Source organism: Manis javanica, chromosome 6 (genome assembly GCF_040802235.1).
Source record: "Manis javanica isolate MJ-LG chromosome 6, MJ_LKY, whole genome shotgun sequence".
Classification (NCBI taxonomy): domain Eukaryota; kingdom Metazoa; phylum Chordata; class Mammalia; order Pholidota; family Manidae; genus Manis; species Manis javanica.
In genome coordinates this window covers 93801992-93821373 of record NC_133161.1, presented here as the reverse complement: position 1 = coordinate 93821373, position 19382 = coordinate 93801992, and the positions used below count along the sequence as shown (strand labels likewise).

At 40.5% G+C, this 19382-nt stretch overlaps 1 protein-coding gene and 1 long non-coding RNA gene across 3 annotated transcripts in view; one reads left to right on the top strand and one right to left on the bottom strand.

Moving 5' to 3' along the window:
• Window positions 1-6459: 6459 nt before the first annotated feature.
• LOC140849950 (uncharacterized) lies at window positions 6460-19182 on the top strand. The gene is made up of 4 exons (XR_012132407.1): window positions 6460-7072; window positions 7535-7702; window positions 12274-12333; window positions 18175-19182. It is a non-coding gene; the product is annotated as an uncharacterized lncRNA (long non-coding RNA).
• The window catches only part of RALA (RAS like proto-oncogene A), a 63442-nt gene continuing 52856 nt past the window's right edge, over window positions 8797-19382 (bottom strand). For both annotated transcript variants that reach the window (XM_037010887.2, XM_037010886.2), the window contains 2 exons: window positions 16834-17008; window positions 8797-10762 (listed from right to left, as the gene is read on the bottom strand). In XM_037010887.2, coding sequence (XP_036866782.1) covers window positions 10640-10762; window positions 16834-17008 — 298 coding nt within the window. In that variant the 3' untranslated portion in view covers window positions 8797-10639. The remainder of the gene's footprint in view (window positions 10763-16833; window positions 17009-19382) is intronic.

Below are 19382 nucleotides of genomic sequence, written 5' to 3'. Positions count from 1 at the left end.
GAGCTTATTAACCCATCACCTACGGAAGGACATTTTGGTTGCTTCCAAGTTTTAGCAATTATAAATAAAGCTGCTATAAATGTCTATGTACAGGCTTTAATGTGGACATAAGTTTTCAACTTTTTGGTTAAATACTGAAGAGCACAATTGCTGGATTCGTATGGTAAGAGTATATTTAGTTTTGTAAGAAACCACCAAACAGTCTTCCAAACAGGCTGTACTGTGTTGCATTCCCACCAGCAATGGATAAGAATTCTTGTTGCTGCATATCCTCCCCAGTGTTTAGTGTTGTCAGTATTCTGGATTTTGGCCATTCTAATAGATGTATAGTGGTATCTCCTTGTTGTAATTTGAATTTTCTTGATGACAAATGATGTAGAGCATCTTTTCATATATTATTTGCCATCTGTATATCTGCTTTGGTGAGATGTCTGTCTTTGACTCTTTTTTAATTGGGTGGTTTGTTTTCTTATAGGTGGGTTTTAAGAGTTCTTTGCGCATTTTGGACAGCAGTCCTTTAACAGATGTGTCTTTTGCAAATATTTTCTCCCAGTCTGTGCTTGTCTTTTCAATCTCTTGACCGTCCGTATCTTTAATATGCATTTTCCTAATGGCTAATGATGTGTTTATATGCCAGCTAGTGAAATATCTGTTTATGTCTTTGTCCGTCTTCTAATAATTTTTATCTGCTGAGTTTTGAGAGTTCTTTATATATCGTATTCTAGATAAAAAACCTTTGTTGGATATGTGTAATCATATACTTAATTAATTTCAATTATGTAAGTAGAATGAATTTTTCATTTTAAAATGAAAAAATAAGATAGATAAAGTTTAAACCCTCAAATTATTTCCTTTTCCACCATCCTCCCAGGGGTAAACATTATTATGCACTTAAAGTACACCCATCCAGATTTTTTTAAAGTACTTTTCTCAAGATATACAATCTCGTAGAATGTATATGGCATTGTTTTGTATGTGCGTTTTACAAAAAAATCTATAATGTTTGTATTGCTGTGCAAGATGTATTTTTGACTCAAGATCTCTGTATTTTAGACATGTTGCTGGTGAGGGTGAGGTAGGGAGTGCTCACATTTATTGGGTGCCTTCTAGATCACAGGCTTAATAATTCACTTCATTCATTTCATCTCTGTTAGGAATTGTCACTCATGGGAGGAGACTACAGAGACAGGAAGGGTCAGTTCCACGTGGATTCTGGGTTGGACTGTGAAACAGAGAAGGTGGGCAGTCTGGTGAAACCTAATAGAGTCTGTAGTTTAACCAACTGTATTGTACCAGTGTGAATTTATTGATTGTGACACATGTATTCTGGTTATGGTAACATTAGGAGTAGCTAGGGGAAGGATATCCAGGAACTCCCTGTACAGTCTTTGCAACTTTTCTGTAAATCTAAAACTATTCTAGCACAAAATTTATAAAAGAAAACCCTTGAATATATAATAAAATACAATCTGTGGGTCATATTTGGATTCTAGCTCAAACCAACAATAAAAAGACTTTCTTTGGAGAAAACAGCAGAAATTTGAATTTAGACTGGGTATTAGATGATATTTGGAATTGTTACTACTCTTGTTAGGTGTGATAATATTATGTTTATGAACAGAAATCATCTTGACCTATTTATTGAAGGTGCACTGAGGTATTTATAGGTGAAATAGTATCATAGCTGGGATTTGTTTTAAAATATTCAGAAAGAAACAAAACAGAAGTATTCATGAATAAAGTGATACCATTTCTTGGGGTTGCTTTAAAATGCCCCTAAAAAAAAAAAGTATAGCTGGGGAAAAAGATGAAAACAGTTGGCAAAATATTGATAGTTACTGAAACTGGACAAAAGGTACATGGTAGGGGGTCTATACTAGCTTTCCTTCTCTTATGAATGATGAAATCTTTCCATAGTAAAAAGTTAAGTAGGTAAGATGCTCCGTGGATGTCAGTGACTTAGTGACTCCTGTTCTTCTCACAGAGTGCTTCACACTTCCACAGTGCTTCCTGTGTTGTTTGACACTGTTCGCAGAACCTGTCTCCTTTTCTGGTTTGAAGGCTCCTTGTGGCTGTATTATCTCCACGTCAGCCCCATTCACTCCAACAAATACTTGCTGAGCATTAATATGTCCAGGCCCTGTGCTGCCCTGGGGGCCATGATGATGAGTAAAAGCAGACATTGTTGCTAACTCATGGAATTTATAGTGCAGGCAGGCCCACAAATATTATTAAGCCGTGGTGCTGTATCACTTGGGCCATAGATGTACAATTGCTACTAGCTGTTATATAAAAGAGAGACATGAAATTAACAGACAGGGATTTGATTTGTTGGAAGGTCAGGAGGCCTCCCTGAGAAAGTAGCAATTAAGTTTTCAGGCTGAGGTATCAGAAGGAATGACCCACAGGTATCAGGATGCTGCTGACTACAAGTAACTGAAATCCCAGCTCAATCAGCTCAAACAGTAAGGAGACAGTTTCATGTAAGATGCCCAGATGTAAGGCCACTTCCACACTGGCCAATGTTGTCAAGAGCCCTGGTCCCCTTCCTCTTCCTCTCCGCTGTTTTCAGTTTGCCGGCTCGTCTCCCCTCATAGTGCACGATGGCTGTCACAGTTCCAGACATGTGCGGATACAGCCGTGGCCAACAGAAAAGGAGCTGTTACTCCCTGTGTAGCTCTTTTTCAGCAGAAAACCTTTCCCTGAAGTCTTGAAGCAGGCATCTCTTCAAGCCCCATTGGTCAGATTCAGCTGACGCCTAACCAGGCACTGACAGGGCAACGGGACCATCCTGTTTGCTTCGACTGGTCATGTGAGAGTCACCTCTGCAGCTGGCATGGGGCCTTGGGCTTGGCTTCAGAGAGAGGAGAATGGATTCCCAAACAAAATGGGGCTCTGCCAGAAAGGAAGAAGGGTGTGGAGAAATGGACTGGGGCAGGAAACCAACGGTGTTTACTGGCCAAAGAAGAAAGGGGAGCATTCTGGGCAGTGGGCCTAGCATGCACAAGGCCCTGATGTAGGTCAGGCTACAAGAAACCAGTATGGCTGAAACGTGGAGCGCCAGGGGGAAGGAGTGCAGAGGGAGAACCTGTTGGGCTTGGACCGCACAGGACCTGGTAGGCTTGTGTATTAGTTTCCTATGGCTGCTGTAACAAATTACCATGAATTTAGTGGTTTAAAACAATACAGATTTATTATCTTATGGTTCTGGAGGTCAGAAGTCCAAATGGGTTTTATGGGGCTAAAATCAAAATGTTCACAGGGCAGATAAGGTGTCAGGGTGGGGTAGTGGGGGTGCCTAGGAGAGAATCCACTCTTTGCGTTTTCCCACTTCTGGTGGCTGCCTGCACTCTGTGAGCCACGGTGCTGTATCACTTGGCTCTCTGCCTCCGTTGCCCCATCCTTCTCTGACTCTAACTCTGACCCTTCTCCTTCCTCCTACAGGACCCTTTTGTGATTACACTGGTTCCACTAAGATAATCCAGGGTGATTCACCATCACAAGATTCCTAATTTATCACTTCTCAAAGGCCCTTTGTCCTATTGTCCTATTACCCAAAGGTAATAACATATTCCTAGGTTCTGGGAGTTAGAACACGGACATCTTTAAGGAGCACATCATTTTTGGAGTTCTGTATTTACCCTAAGAAGGATGAGAAGTTATTGAAACGTTTTAAGCAAAGAGGACATGATCAGATCTGAAGTTTGCTCTGGTTGCTGTGTGCAGGCTGGACGGGTGAAGGGAAGGAGAGGAGCAAGAATAAGTGTGGTGAGAAACTAGGAAGCAACGGGATAGCGCTCAGGTGAGCTCATGCTGCTTGGATGAGAATGGAGGCAGTGAAGATGGAGGAGAATGAAAAATTAAGTTGGATGAATGAGAGAATGAACAGTCTGTCATGGAACAAAAAGAACTTGGTCCCTGGCTTAGAGGTTTCCACTCTAGAAACATGTCTTGCTGCTGCCCTGCTGACAGTCCCGGGCTGATGTCCAAGGTCCACTTGGTGCAATGACCCTCAGAAGGTTCATGCCTTATCTCCTGGGAAATGGTTATCAGGACAAGCACACAGCGCAAGCCTCTGTCAGCAGAGGAGCAGACCCACAAAGCAGTTGCTGAATGCCTTGAACTGAATGTGTCCATCGCTACTTGGCAGATAGATATGCAGTGGGTTGGGGGCCAGGAGCTAACCGGAGATGGTACTGGCTGGGCCAGCTGGACCAAGATGCTGCTGCTCATCATTTGCTTCTTTTTCTTTCTTTTTAATCCTGTGTTGATACAAGGTCATGAATGTTACACTGTCTCAGAATAAATACAACTGTGACTTAAATGTCACAATTTCTTTAGCTGATTTCACCATTTATTATCTTTTTCATTTACTATCATTTTTCTGAGATTTTATAGCTTTTCCCTTCTGGGGTTTCAGGAGTGTTATGTGCTAGGGGCAGAAGAGGGAGGTAATGCCCATTCCATGCTCAGGCTTTACTCATGTGATTGGCCCTGAAGAAGACTGTCTCGTGATTGCAAGCTGCTCACCAAAATGGGGGAATTAAGGAGGGGGTGGGTTATTTCACTTGGGAGGTTTAAGTCAGTGGGCCACCCACTCTGTACTTCCCCAAATGCAATCTCACTCAGATCCAATGCGATGGGCTGTGCTAGTCAAACCCCACAAGCTCTTGGAGCTGGTACCTCAGGTTGCTCTAAAAAATTTCTTTGGGAATGAAACTCCTTAGAGATGCTCACCGCTGTGCTTCCTACAAACCTATGGGTCCACATGTTGAATGATTGGATCACCCCAGTCTCTCAATGAGTAAGTACACTGAAGGCCTTCTCCAGGTTGGAGGGTTTGTATCAAGGGCTGAAGAAGATGCCCATGCCCACATTAATGATCCTTCAGTTTGCCTCTCCCCCAGAGACTCAGGACTCCAGTGAGGCTGCAAGGAACTGGCAGCTCTATCTCCGACCTGTTCACTGGGAAGGAATTCCTGATTTGCATGAGGTACTCGAGTGGGACAGATGGGATGAGAAGTGGGACTCAGCCAGCAGTGCAGGATTAAGTCCCAATTAAAGCCAGACTCTCCATCAGTGACCTTGCACAGTTCATGTGGGCTCTGCACACTTCACTTCCCTGGCCCTGTGACTGCCATCTCAGGGTCCTTTCAGTGGAAAGATTCAACAAGGACAGAGGTGGGGCAATATAAATCTCCAGCTCCTTCAACAAGTCTCCATGGTTTCATCAATGTGAAACAGCATGTCACATATAACTATTTTTACTGAGAACAGGGGGCCAGGCATGGCCGAAACTTTCCTCCAATTTAAAAATATTTGCCCTGTAATAAAAATAACTTATGCTCTGAGCATTCCTCTTAATATCTCAGGAGGTAGGTAGTGAATGCCTGTTTTAAAATCAAGAACCTGAGACCCAGTAACTGCACTTCAAGGAATTTACCTGAAGAAAACAAAATCCTGATTTAAAAAGATACATGTTTGTCACCATATTATTTACAATAACCAAGATATGGAAGCAACCTAAGTCCCCATCAATAGATGAATGGATAAAGAAAAATAGATGGAGTATTATTCAGCCATAAAAAAGAGAAAAATCCTGCCATTTGTGACAACATGGATGGACCTAGAGGATATTATACTAGTGAAATAAGCCAGGTGGACAAAGACAAATACCATATGATTTCACTTACATGTGGAATCTAAAAGAACAAAACAAAATGAACAGAACAGTGGTAGACTCAATAGACACTGAGAAGTGACTGGTGATTACCATGGGGAAGGCATTGGGGTGGGTAGGTGTGGAGGGTGAGGGGGATAAAGGGGCACAACAATTCTCAGTCACAATATAAGATGGTCACAGGAATAGTGGTACAGCATGGAGAATATAGTCAGTGATTCTGTAATGTCTTTCTGTGTTAACAGATGATAACTGTACTGTGGGGTGAGGATTTAATAATATGGGTAACTATTGAACCACTGTGTTGTATACTTGAAACCAATATAAGGTTGTGTATCAACTATACTTCAATTAAAAAAAAAAAAAAGAACCTGAGGTTCATGGAAGTTCCTCAAGGCCAGTGAGCAGTGAGAAAGACTGAATTTGACCTTCAGTTCATCTGGCTCTGGGAACCCTCAGTCTCTTGTGCTGTCTCCATTTAAAGCACCCTCACCACCATCCAGAACTTGGAAAGGCCCATGGGAAAAGCTGGAATTAGGAGATGGAAGACCTGCAATCGAATGCTGGGTCTTACATTGACTGTGTGATCCTTACTTCTCTCTTCTGGCCTGTAAAGTGACAGAAAAGCTTCTAAGGTTCCTTCTGAGCCAGCTTTTATGATTACAGGAAAACCATCTAAATATCTTCCCACCAAATCTGGCATCTTTTACAAACAGCAGTCAACCAATCAACCAGCCAACCAACCAACCACCAGCTGGCCTGTGAAGGTGCAGCGCTCACGCTTCTCCATGACTGGGCGCCCTCTCAGCCAGCAGAGGCCCCCAGGGAGCTCACATTCTGCTCCTTCCCTTCCAGTTCAACATGCCTTCGCTCTAAAATTTTTTTTGCTGCATGAAACACTCTGCCCTTAGGACTGTTTTCTAGCTGCTAGGTGCTTGCAGGCACCTAAACAATTCAGCTTGGGGCTTTTGGTAGAGCAATTGGGTTCTTCTATCGGAGTAGCTGTGCAAGTTATCAGTCTCACAACCTCTCTTATATCCACAGAAATGATGTGAAGATTGAGAATACAGATGGCTGCGCCTCCCTCCCCTCCCACCTCCAGCCCCTCCAGGCTGTTGTCCCCACCAGCTGCATGCAGGGGTGCTGGAGCAGAGGGCTGGGTAAATTATTTTGTAGTTTAAGAGAATGTGGGATGAAAGCTTCTCGCCTGCCACAGGAATGCTGCCTCTTTACTGATCTGTAAAAAGCACTGTATGGCCTGACTCCACAGCTGAACTCCGCAGTTTTCCCAACTGGCACTTGATTCTTCTTTTAGCAACCAGGCTGTAAGCGCACGAGGCCTCGCTTCCCTTCACAGCAACACTCTGCAAGCTTTCTGAAGACAATCTTGGAGTAAGTGGCTACCTTGGGGAAATCTTGGGCATTTCCCACCTTAGTACAGCTGCAGAATCGTTCGTTTTTGTCTCTCTCTGCTTCTCCTTCACAGTGCAGTGTTTAAGAGCATGCCAGGCAGGCTACTCTGCTTCTAATGCCTGTTAATAGTTACTAGCTTTGTGGCCTTGGCAAGTTATTCAACTTTTCTATGCCTCAGTTTCTTCATCTGCAAAACAGGGGTTAATGATAGCACCCACTTCTTAAGGTTAATGTTAAATTTAAGTATGTTTACAGTATCTTGCATATAGGATGCATTATATATTTGCTATATTTTATGGGTTGACCAGAGAACTAGGTTGAATCTCATTTTTTTAAAATTTTATTTCCTCTTTTTATGCATGTGACACATAGTATTTTTTCTTTTTTTGGTGTGAATCTGTGTAATTGCCCCTAACTCATGTGTGTTCTTTACATTCCCAGCAGTGCCTACAGTAGGCACATAACACTGTTGTAAACTAAAGCTTTGCATGAAGATTGAAGATCTTTGTTGACCTGCCACTCTTGAATTCCAAAGTAATTTGCTAAAGGAGACTTCTAACACTGGATTTAAAAAAAAGGATTACTTTGAAACCTTTACAGGAAGTTCTGGTAAATGCTTTGATAGTTTTAAAGTAGCAGTTCTAGCTTTGCAAAATTTTAAGTTTTTCATCTGTAATTCCAGGGAAGATATGTTCCCACCCTGGGTCAAATAACCTTTGAAACTGAAATCAGTCAAAGGGAGAAATAAAGTGGGAGAAATCCGTTTATTACTTACAAGCAGCCGTCTACTTCTGCTTGCCTGTGTCTCATGACCTGGCTATAAGGGACCCCACCAGCCTCTCTGGTCCAGATATGCCCCGGCTCTCCCATCCTTGTCATCACCTATTGATTTGGAGATGGACTACTTCTCTCCACCCCCGTGGAAACACCTATGGAGATGCAGTAAGGCCAGGCAAGAGATTCTGGAAATACTGCAATTTCTACCCACACGTATCTGTCACAAATTTTTGACACATGACATTTTGATTTAGTTTAAGACTAGAACTTAATCTAACCTTTCTTTGGTAAATTAATATCATATTCCATATTGGTGTTAAAAATGGGTCCATGTAGTGAGGTTAAAATTATGCCAATTATAACTTAAATGTGCTCCCTCTGGCACTGCTTATGAGTTAAGAAATTAAGATGAACTGTATTTTGAAAGGTTGTGTCCATATTGGGCCAGATCATTTCTAGCCCACAGGCTATTTGACAGTTAATCAGCCACTATTCCCTGCCATCCATCCAATTTGAAAGAGAATGGTCTGAAGCTTGAGGAATCGATAACAGAAAGGCTACTGTTGCCACAATTTGGAAAATAAATAGTCTCTGGGGGATCATCCCCATTAGACCAATATGAATATATAGCTATCACCTATTCATTCTAGTCGTAGTAGTGTTCTAAACATAGTGGACACTGTGGCTCTCATGTTGGCATGAGTTTCCTCTATGTAACTGCACGTGGGATTCTTCTATTTCTGAGTCTTCATTAAATTTGGGCAACGGTGACATTGTTATTTAGGGAATTGGAGTTACACTAAATCAGTCCATAAATTGGTAGCTCAAAAGAGATAGTTGTTTTAAAATCTCTGGTAAAGATGTCCAGGTTGATAAACCTGAATTTTACATGTTACCTTGCAAACATCAAGTTAACACCACAAACATTTAAAAAAAAGGAGTTTTATTGGTCTTTAAATGGCTCAAATTTCAAACCAATAGGGTAGTGGCATCAGCCTAAGACATGTGATGCATCTTTGTCAGTTGGCTTCATAGCACCTCAGTACCCAGGAGAGGAAAGGTCGCAAAGAAAAATCACAATGTTAGTGGTTAGGCCCCCTGGTTAAATAAGACTGCAATGGGTACACATGGAGATTGCTGGGCCCACGGGGCCCATGTTACACTGATAACTAATTCCGCACAAGGCATAGCCTATGAAAAATATGAAATGAAAGATGTGCATCTCAAACCCTTTGAGGACAAATACTTAACATGACAATCCAGATGTAATATCTAGAGCTGAGTTCCTAAAAAGCCTATTTTTGTTGACTTTACATACACACCTGTTACCTGGAATGCCTGATCATAAATTTGACTTGTTGAGAAATTAGGACTGAGCTAAGAGAAGAGAAAAACGGTTGAATCAACTCTCCTAGCTCCATTTTGAAGAAGAAAATAAAAATCTGACAGTGGGGTATTTCCCATTATGTTTCCAGATAACGTGCTGGAATTTTCCCAGTGAGCACCACACAATGGTCACATGGGCCTAATGTTTGGCCTGTGTATGCCAAACATGTTTTCTGCACTATACTCAGGTTTGACTGCCTGATATTAACTTTAGGAAAATGTAGCTACAGTGTTCTTCAATATGAACACAAACAGACTACAGATACTCTGATAACTCCCATATAGCCAAACTATAAGCTCATGAGTACAGATTTAGAAATTAGTAGGTGGCAAGCATATTTTCCTGAAGTGTTCTAGTGCAAAATACATTAGCACTACTGATTTTCCTGTGCCTTGCTCCAAAAAGATAAAAAACTTACTAACATATGCTCACTACTGGCAGAAAGGGATTTCCAGGGACCAGCATCTTAAAGAAAAAGGGTTCACTGCACAACTGAATCCTCAGAGTTTAAAGCTATCTTACAAGTTTATGCTGGCCCTTCAAGTTAATTAAAAGCAATCAAGGAGCTCTGGAACCTTACTTTCAAGAACCAGAGTATGGCACACATTTTAAATTGGACAGACTCCTAGCAGACAGTTACTTCTCAAGCATCTTCTGTACAAAAGTTGCACTCCACTATAGAACATACATTTTCTCACCAGAACACACAGAGCAATGGGCTCGAGGCACCAGTGAGGACACGCCCAGAATGATGTAACTGGTTATTTTTCAGCTTCTAAATTAAGGCATATTAAAAAATTCTCATATACAAGTTTACACCACTTTTCTAAGTTAATTACCAGGTAATTAATGCAGGTTCACAGATGAATTACTCTCCATTAACTATATGCAACAATCATGCTAACAGCTTTTTCTTCTATATTTTGCATAACAATGGCTAAAAAAAGTGGTACAGTTTAACGATCATGTTCACAATTGTTATTTTTCAAGGCAGTAGAAGACCAAGACATTTAAAAATGATATAAAATTTAAGCTTTATAATAAACCAGAGGAAGTAGCCTTTCCTCCCATTCCCACCCCCACCTCACCTCTTTAACAAGTCAAGAAAGACTGCCCGCAAAACACAAGCTCACACGCTACATTCAGGACCATGATGGATGTAGGCAATTATGAAAGAAGCTGAACTTTGCTTCTTGGTGAAGCCATATTAATTTCTTTTTAAAGTGAATTTGACTTTCAGTGCAGTTCCAATTCATGCTTTTAGTGATACATAACAATTTCCAAAATGTTAAAGTAATTTCAGTCAATTGAGCCTTCAATGGCAATGCTTATAAATTATATTTATTAGTATGGTCAAGATAAGAAAGGAGTTTGGACTTTAATTATAAAATGCAGCATCTTTCTCTGATTCTCTTGGCTAAACTTTTCCTCTTCTTTTTTCCATTCTTTTCTTTGCTGTCTTCCATCTTTCTGGCTCGAATTTCCCTCATTAAATCAAAAAATACCTAGAAAGAAGAAAATAGGGTAAACAAGCCAATAGATAATGTGAACTTGATACTTCTTGGAATCATTAGGGAATAAAAGAAGAATAAATATTTAAGAGCTCTTGTTTGGGGAGTGCAAGGTGAGGAAAGCTAAAGTCTGCTTCTCCAAGTATATTGGGAAAATGGGGAAATGGTCTGAATTAACTTTTTGGTAAAAATGTTCACTTACTATAACCTGATCTTTTCATCCCAATTTTCAAGATGAAAATAAAAAAGCACTACAAGTCACGACAGCTTCAAAGATAAAGCTCAACGGAATTCATCTGAGTAATGTATAATTAGTAAATGTATTATAATCAATTCATTTAAAATTCATTTAATAAAATTTATATCTATTTATTTATGCTTCAGCTCCATTTTGAGAAACAGCTGAGGAAAATGAGTGCTTCCCTTATTGTTTTGATACCAGGCACTAGAAAACAATTTTGTGTTTGTTACACTTTATTTTGGGAACTTATCAATTCTTGCCTGATATCTAGAAATCGGCAAAAAAATGAGATATGAAAGTAATAATTTAAAAATAGTGTAACAACTTAAAAGTTAAGTATTAATAACAAATGTTTATGTGCACATAGAGAAGGGCCTAGAAGGATACTGACTCACTGTACACAAATAGTTACGAATTGTGTATGATTAATGGATGAATAACTTTTATGGTCCACATTTTTACATTCTGGATTTTTAAAAAATTTCAGTGTTTACTTTTAGAATAAAAAAGCTCAGTAAGATTAAAAATAAACAAGATATATAAAAGATAATGAACGTTATAAGTAAATAAACATACATCATATAATGACTGACAGGTGTTTCTAAAGGAAACGCACAGAAAAAGCCAAGTGCTGAATAGCACGGGTAGAGAGCTGCCTGAGTGGGTGCTGAACAGGCATTACACGGGTTTGCTTGCATTTGAAATACAAACAATGAAATGATAAACCAAATACTAATAAAGAATTCTGTTTTCAGGGAACAGGGTGGAGAGAACAGTGAGGCATCTCTGAACAGACCTTGTTATATAATTTCTACTTTGGAAACATAAATGTTTTACAAATTCAAAAATGAAATAAACAAAAAGCAGTTGCTAAAAACAAAACCAAATTAAAATAAGACTATATGTCAAACTGGTGACAATCATACAGAGGAAAGAATTATTTCAGGAAACTTTGAAATACAGCATAAGGAATACACATCTTAGAATAGATGCTAAGAATAAGAATAAAAACAAAACCTGAATAAAAAAACCAAAGACAAATCGTAAGCTTCACTTTGTAGTTTAGTTAACAGTAACAGTGGTACCGCCCTTTTGCAATAATGCAGGATAATCCAAGTGAGTATTTATGTTGAGGTAGTTTAGGAACTAAGACTTTCTGTGTAAGAGAAAAGATACAATTACAAAATCAGAGAGGTAAAATTCCTGAACATTAAAACTGGACTGGAAAAGACAGTATGATCTCATGATTTTTTTTCTTTTCTAGTACATATCTCCTGGGACTACTCCAAGAGGCCACGGTCAATGACAACCCAACAACGAACAGGTAAATTCCCAGAGGGTGGCTGCTAAGTACCATTCCTACCAACAGAAGGAGGATTCCTTAGGTGAATGGTTGATTCCTGACCTGGAGTGAGAAAGTACACCAGAAACAAGGAAGCTATCAAAGACTAATGGGTTCAGTTAAATGGACACAGGACCAATAGGAAGATGGATGGAAGAGAGCTTTTTCTAGAAGTTACAGAACCTGGAAGTCACTAAGAAGAACTGACAGATCTGACAATGAATTTTTTGTGTTCTTCCATGGTAAAAGACAAAAATCAGCAGTTAAACAATACAAAAGGACAAAGGGCTAATGTCTTTAACATAAAGTGGACTTATGAATCAAGAAGAATAAGAGCACATGAGATCAATGGAGACAAGGAAGTAATTTCACAGGGGATATGTAAATAGCCAAGGAATCAGCTACAAGATGCCTGGCCTCATTAGTAATCAGGAAATGCAAAACAATGATTTACCCATCTTATTGGTGACTTTTAAAGGCTGCTTCAATCCGCGCTGGCAGAGGGAGTGGGGGTGGGGTGGGGAGGGTGCTTCACACACGTGAGGACAATGTTGCTGGAGGGAGACTTGTCATTGAAATTTAAAATGCACCCTTGCTTTTACCCTAGTGCCGGTGGACACACACAAAGTTCCCTACAGCATTGTTTGTAACAGAGAATATTGTAGACAATCTAAATGTCATTAATAGGAAAATGGCTGGAGTAGGAGAAAGCTTAACTATGGAATATTTTGTAGATTTTAAAAAGAACATGGCACAATCTATATGTAATGCTGGGAAAGAACTGTACGATCTATTTGCTATATAATTTAAAAAGCAAATCACAGAAATACCCATCTGTCTATCTACATACACAGAAGTGCTGTACAGACTATAAAAACCCTATTCACACACAGGAAAACAAGCACAACCTTTCCCTCAGGTTCCGTATGCCCACCTCTAGATGCAGGGAAGCAGAGGGAAGCAAAGACACACGAGTCAGCAGTGTTACCTGGGCGTAGGAGAGTGGGGTTTGGGTGGAGGGTGATCACTTTTTCCACCTTACACTTTTCCCTATCATGAATTTTTCTTTATACAATAAGCATGTTTTCATGTATTATTTGTACAATGAGGAAAAGCCCACAAAAATATTAGAAATAAAAATAGTACATTTCTACTAAAATTCTTTCTGCAGCATTAAATTGGGTCTCTTGATACAATAAGTCATCTTTCCCTTCTGACATCTTGCTCAATGTCTTCCCACTCTTACAAGATATTCCTTAAAATTAAGAGCAACCTTGGAGTGCTGATTTCGTGCCAGAGCATTTAGCTAGAAGGCTGTTACCAACGATGAACCTGGCCCAGAGGGGCACACGGGCAGGTCGCCAGGTGGTCCTTGGGCCTCCGGGTGATTCCTCTGTGACAGGAGTGGCCTCCAGAGCAGGCCAGACCCCATGCTTCACAGCTCTGATGGTCATGAAGCTTTTTCATGGGGTAGATTTAAAATCTGCCTCTTTAAAATTTCTACCCAACTGTCTATTTGGAATCCAGATGAGGATAAGGCATGAGCCCTTAAGATCAAGTATTTGTTTTCTGTGACAACACCTGATACTTCCGGATTTAATTGAAGGAGACAGTATTAACACTGGCTCCCCCAGAAAACCTATAGCAGACTTCCAGAGTGGATGACATACAATATGGGAGACACTGCAGCTATTCCAGCCATTGTTTTCAGTAAAATAGTGAAGAAATAACATGGCTACTGGAGCTGGCAACACCCAGAGCCACAGACGCCACCACCAACCCTGAACCTCAGTCAGGTGTGCAATCTGTCCACACCTCAGTTTCCTTGCCTCAAAGGGAGCATGAGAAGAGTACTTATGCCTTATAGAGTTAATGATGGAATGGTTAGTGTTCACCACATGCCAGACTCTCATATACACTAATGAAGATATGCCCTTGTGGCTACTACATTATTTCCTCAGCAAAAAACCAAATATAAGCTAATTCTAGAAACTTAGTATTTGCTGCAAGTTACTTTTATTTAGCCACTGAGGTACTTTATCTGGCTGCCACTCTTCAGGATGCAGTGGTACAGGGAATTTGTTTTCAGTATGAACTTGGACCTCAGCTTACAAGCAGACCTGTTTTATGTAATTCTGCTTTGGAGCGGTGACCACTGACTGCAGACTGTTTTTCGAAAACTGGCCACAGCGAGACTTCTGCGTGTTCTTCCAAGAGTCCTGCCACCCTCCTGATACTGGGACTTTGTGACTCCTTTGGCCAACAGAATGAGGTGGGAATAAAGCTGTCTAATTTCTGAGGCTAGCTCAGAAAGGGAGATACAGTTTCTGCCTGGTTCCTTTTCTTTTGTGACACTTGCCCTCGGAACTCACTCAGCTAACTGCTGTGGTAAAGCCTAAACTAGCACACAAGGGAAAGGTCAGATGTGGAGAGGAATGTATCCCTGACAACAGCCAGGAACGACCGGCTCAACCAATGCACATGAGCAAGACTTCAGAACCCAAACTGAGATGCTTCCCGTGCTGAGGCTTCAAGCTTTTCAGCTGAGGCACCAGCCATTGTGGAGCAGAGTCGAACCACCTGTACCCGGCCCTGTCCAAATTCTATGACCATGATAAATGGTTGTTTCAGCCACTGGATTTTTGGGTCTATTTTGTTATGCAGCCCTGTATCTGAGACATTTTTCTTTTGAAAACTAATACATGAATATGGCCAAAAAATTCATACCAGCTGCTTTATAGCTTAGATGGATAGTTACTGGTCACCTACCTGCCCTCCCCACTCCCCTTAGCTCAAGTGTGTTCTACTCAGGACATCAGCTAGGAGGAAATCAAACAAATGCCATGGTAATGTTCCCTTCAAAACCAAACACACTGAACCTTAAAACATATTTACAATATGTTTTACTTTAAAAACATTTGCCATAACTTTAGAGAAAACTAGCAAACTAAGTGGAAATCTTGTAACACTCATTTTATACAGATACCTTGGACCTATAGGAATCTGACCCCGTGACTAAAAAATCAGTCAGCTTAGGCACACCTCGGAGATGTTGTAGGTCCCACTCCAGACCACCACAATAAAGCAAGCAACACGATAATGTGAGTCAAATGCAGTTTTCATTTCCCACTGCACAGGAAAGTTATATTTACACTATACTGTACTCTATTAAGGGTGTGCAATAGCATGTCTAAAAAAATGTACATGCCTTAATTAAAAAATACTTAATTGCTAAAAAACGCCATCCTCTGAGCTTTCAGTGAGTCATAATCGCTGATCACAGATATCACCGTAACAAATATAGTAATAACAAAAAAAAGCTTGAAATATTGTGAGAATTATCAAAATGTGACAGACATGCAGTGAGCAAATGCTGTTGGAAAAATGGTATCGGCAACTTGCTTGATGCAGGGTTGCCTCAAGCTTCCAATCTGTAAAAAGTGCAATTATGGGAAGAGCATAAAGGAAAGAGCAATAAAATGAGGTATGCCTGTAAAAACATTGTCTTAAGACCTATGATAAATGAACTGAAAGAATCCTTAATTTCTTTAACCTAATGATTTCTGGATCCAGGTTATGACTCTATAGACGCAAGCAGACCAGTTCACTAAAACCCGAGGCCACCTAGGGCACTGTTACTCAAGTGTGGTTCCCCAGGCACAGCCTGCACCAACTGGAAGCTTGCTTGACATGCACAAGCTCAGGTCCCACCCCAGACCAAATGAATCAAAATCCCTGGGGCTAAGAGCCAGGACTCTGGGCTTATCAAGCTTTATAAGCAATTCTGCACTTTAAAGTTTAAGAGGCGCTTGGTAGGGTCTAAACGGTTTGGAGGGGCTCTCAGGACCCATGCTATCTTAGCCCACAGGCGTCTTCTGAACCCTTAAGACGGTCTCTGGCAGCAGGATGCAATGCACCTGAGACTCCTAGAAACGAGGTAAGGTGTACCTCACCTGGGCTCCAGGAAGGGCCGATCTGAACAACGTGGAAACATAAGGAAGAGGGCAGAGGATCTGCCTTTCCACTCAGGGGAAAACAGGCTGAGGCTGGGGAAGAGCAGCTGCAGGAATAATAGATTTCCTTTTCTGGGGCTCCTTCATCTTGGGAGGCACCTTCCCTTCTGAGAACTTAAATGGGGCTAGGAGGGGTCAGCTCAGAGGACTCAACATTCCTTTCAAATTATCTAGCCAGTCAGGATAAGAAAAAAAAAAAAGGTAGGGCTTCAGGTCAGAAATCCTGTCAGTGCTAGAGAAAAAGGACATTTAGCTGTGCGTCTCATGTCTTAACATCTCTTGGGAACTTAAGGACAGGGTGAAGTAAGAAATTCCTAACATGTTGTACTTGAACATTCAGGGCTGATAAAAATCAACACATATTAAATCTCTCTTTGAAAGTCTCACAGAATCCCTGGACAAAATGAAGCTGCATTAAAGCAAATCAACCTATTTCTATCATGACGTAGTAGGGAGAGCCACCTTTTACCTTGTCAACATTAGCTCGCGTTTTAGCAGATGTTTCCACATAGTTAACATTCCACTGATCGGCTCTGGTTTTTGCCTCTTCTACAGAAACCTGCCTTTTATCTTCTAAGTCTGATTTGTTACCAACCAGCAGAAATGGAACATTCTCGTCTTCTTTTACTCGTAAAATCTGCTCCCTGGATAAGAGTAAATGAAACAGAAATAATATTACCTCTGCTTGTTAAAGTAACAAAATAACAAAATAACAGACACCACCTGCAATTAGCATTTTTTTTGTTTCTACACAATAACAATCAGCTCACTTATTGGTAGGAAATAAGCAGCAGTTCTCAATTCTACCATCAATCACTTGACTTACACATTCACTCACTAATGAAGGAAAAATATACTGAAGAAGAGGGTATCAACAGGGCAGTAGAGGTACAAGATGAAAGCACCAAATGTACCTTTCCCTGAAATGCCCTTTTAACTTTTTATATTAGGACAGTGTTACAGATTTGCAGAAAAGTTGTGAAGACAGTACAGACAGTTCCTGTAGAGCCCACACCTGGTTTTCCTACTGTGAACATCTTACATTAGCGTGGCACATTTATCACAACTAACAAACCCAAACTAATATACCACTATTAGCTCAAGTTCCAACTTTACTCAGAAGTTCTTAGTTTTCTGAGTGAAGTTGTCCTGCCTCTGTTCCAGGATCCCGTCCAAGATACCACATGACATTTGGTCAGTGTTTCTCTTTTGACTCCACCTGATGCTCACAATCCTCAGACTTTTCTTGTTTTTGATGACCTTGACAGTTAGAGGAGAGCCAGCCAGGTAATTTGGAGAAAAACTCTCAAGTGGGATTTGTCTATGTTTTTCTTGATTAAACTGGGACCCTGGGTTTATGGGAGGAAGACCAGAGAGGGAGAGAGTACCATTCTTATAATATCATGTCAGAGGTCCCACTAAATTTTTTTAAAGCCCCACACATGCCAGAAATAGCTGGAAATCAGCTTTGAAGTACACATTTTACATTTAGAGGTAAATTATACTCTGAGAGTGTCACGAGTTTTAAAGGTATCATGGCTCCCTGCTCTTCCTAGTCATGTGACTCTGAAAAAAGTACTTCGACTCAAAGTCTTCATCTGGAAAATGGGGCTAACAGTAGTTCCTTCCTTATATGGTTGCTACAAGGATTAAACAAAGTGCTTAGAATTGTGCATTGCACACAGTAAATATTCAATAAATGTTGCTCTTCTTAATGATTATTAATCTACTGGAAAAAGATGTTTTCTTATAAAATCAACCATAAATGAAATGCATTAAGACTTACATTTACTATCTTGTTATTTCACAGGTGCCTCTCCCCTGAAGTGATTAAGAGATGTTGAAACTATAAGGACATAAATATTTTCGACTAAGAGAAAATGAGAAAATTAAAGGGATTATCAGAATGACAAATCAGCAAAGTTTGTTTGACTTTGCAGGGCTCTGTGTGATGTCTGTGCCTGAAGGCACACCTGGGCCATGGCTTCTTTTCAGATTATTCTATTTGGGGTGTCTTAGACCACACCTCCTGATGCCACCCCCACCTGCACTGCTGCTGAGTGCTCATCGTGTGCCCAGTGCTGCTGACGTCCTAGCTGCTTTACGTCCGTCATCACAACTGATCCTTACCCCCAAACCTACCAGGTGAGTGCTGCGATTACTGTCAGCCTACCGCAAACAAAGAAACTGAGGCACAGGCAACTCATGTAACTGGCTCAGGGTTGCAGTTAGGGGAACTAGGATTTGTATCTGAGAAATCTAACTCCAGAGCGCATACACAAGTCCTACACCAGATACTGTGGGGCCTCCCCATAATGGAACATCTAAGAATACAAAGCCTGATGTTCAGGGATGTTCAGTTTCCAAAAGTTCTTCATCACAAGAGACCCCTACCTCTGATATGGAATGAACACTAAGGTGTCCATGGGGAGGGTCTCCAGGTTACACAATATTTTCCTTGCAAGGCCAAGTCACAAACTGGCAGAGGGAAACTTAATTACATATAGTGAACAGATCAAACCTACAGGAGAAGATGAGGTAAAAAAAGGTGGAAGTAAAGTGTTGATCATACAAAGATGATTTTACCTTTCTGAAAAAACATTTCCAATTGGTTGCTTCAATGTTAGAATTGATACTAACAAAGCAAATAGTGATGTAATGACATCATAAAATAATTATAATCTTAAAACAATGCTTCGTATAAAAATGCTTAATACATTTAAAAATACACAGTAGGAAAAAGGCTGGATTTTAAAAAGGAAACTTAGCATGTCCCATTTAACAACATGAAATGTGGTGGCCATGTGGTGTTCAAAAAGAGCCGTCATTCATTTTACAAGTATTATAGATCAGTTGTTAAAGGAAGAATAAGGAAGCTGATCTCCTGGTCTTGACTGCCCCGTCCTCCCCGCTGCATGACAGTGGGGTAGGCCACTGAACCTCCTGTGCTTTGGTTTCTTCCTTTATAAATTTAGATAATGATTTCTAAAAAGATGTGACAAACTGCAAGTGTTATTT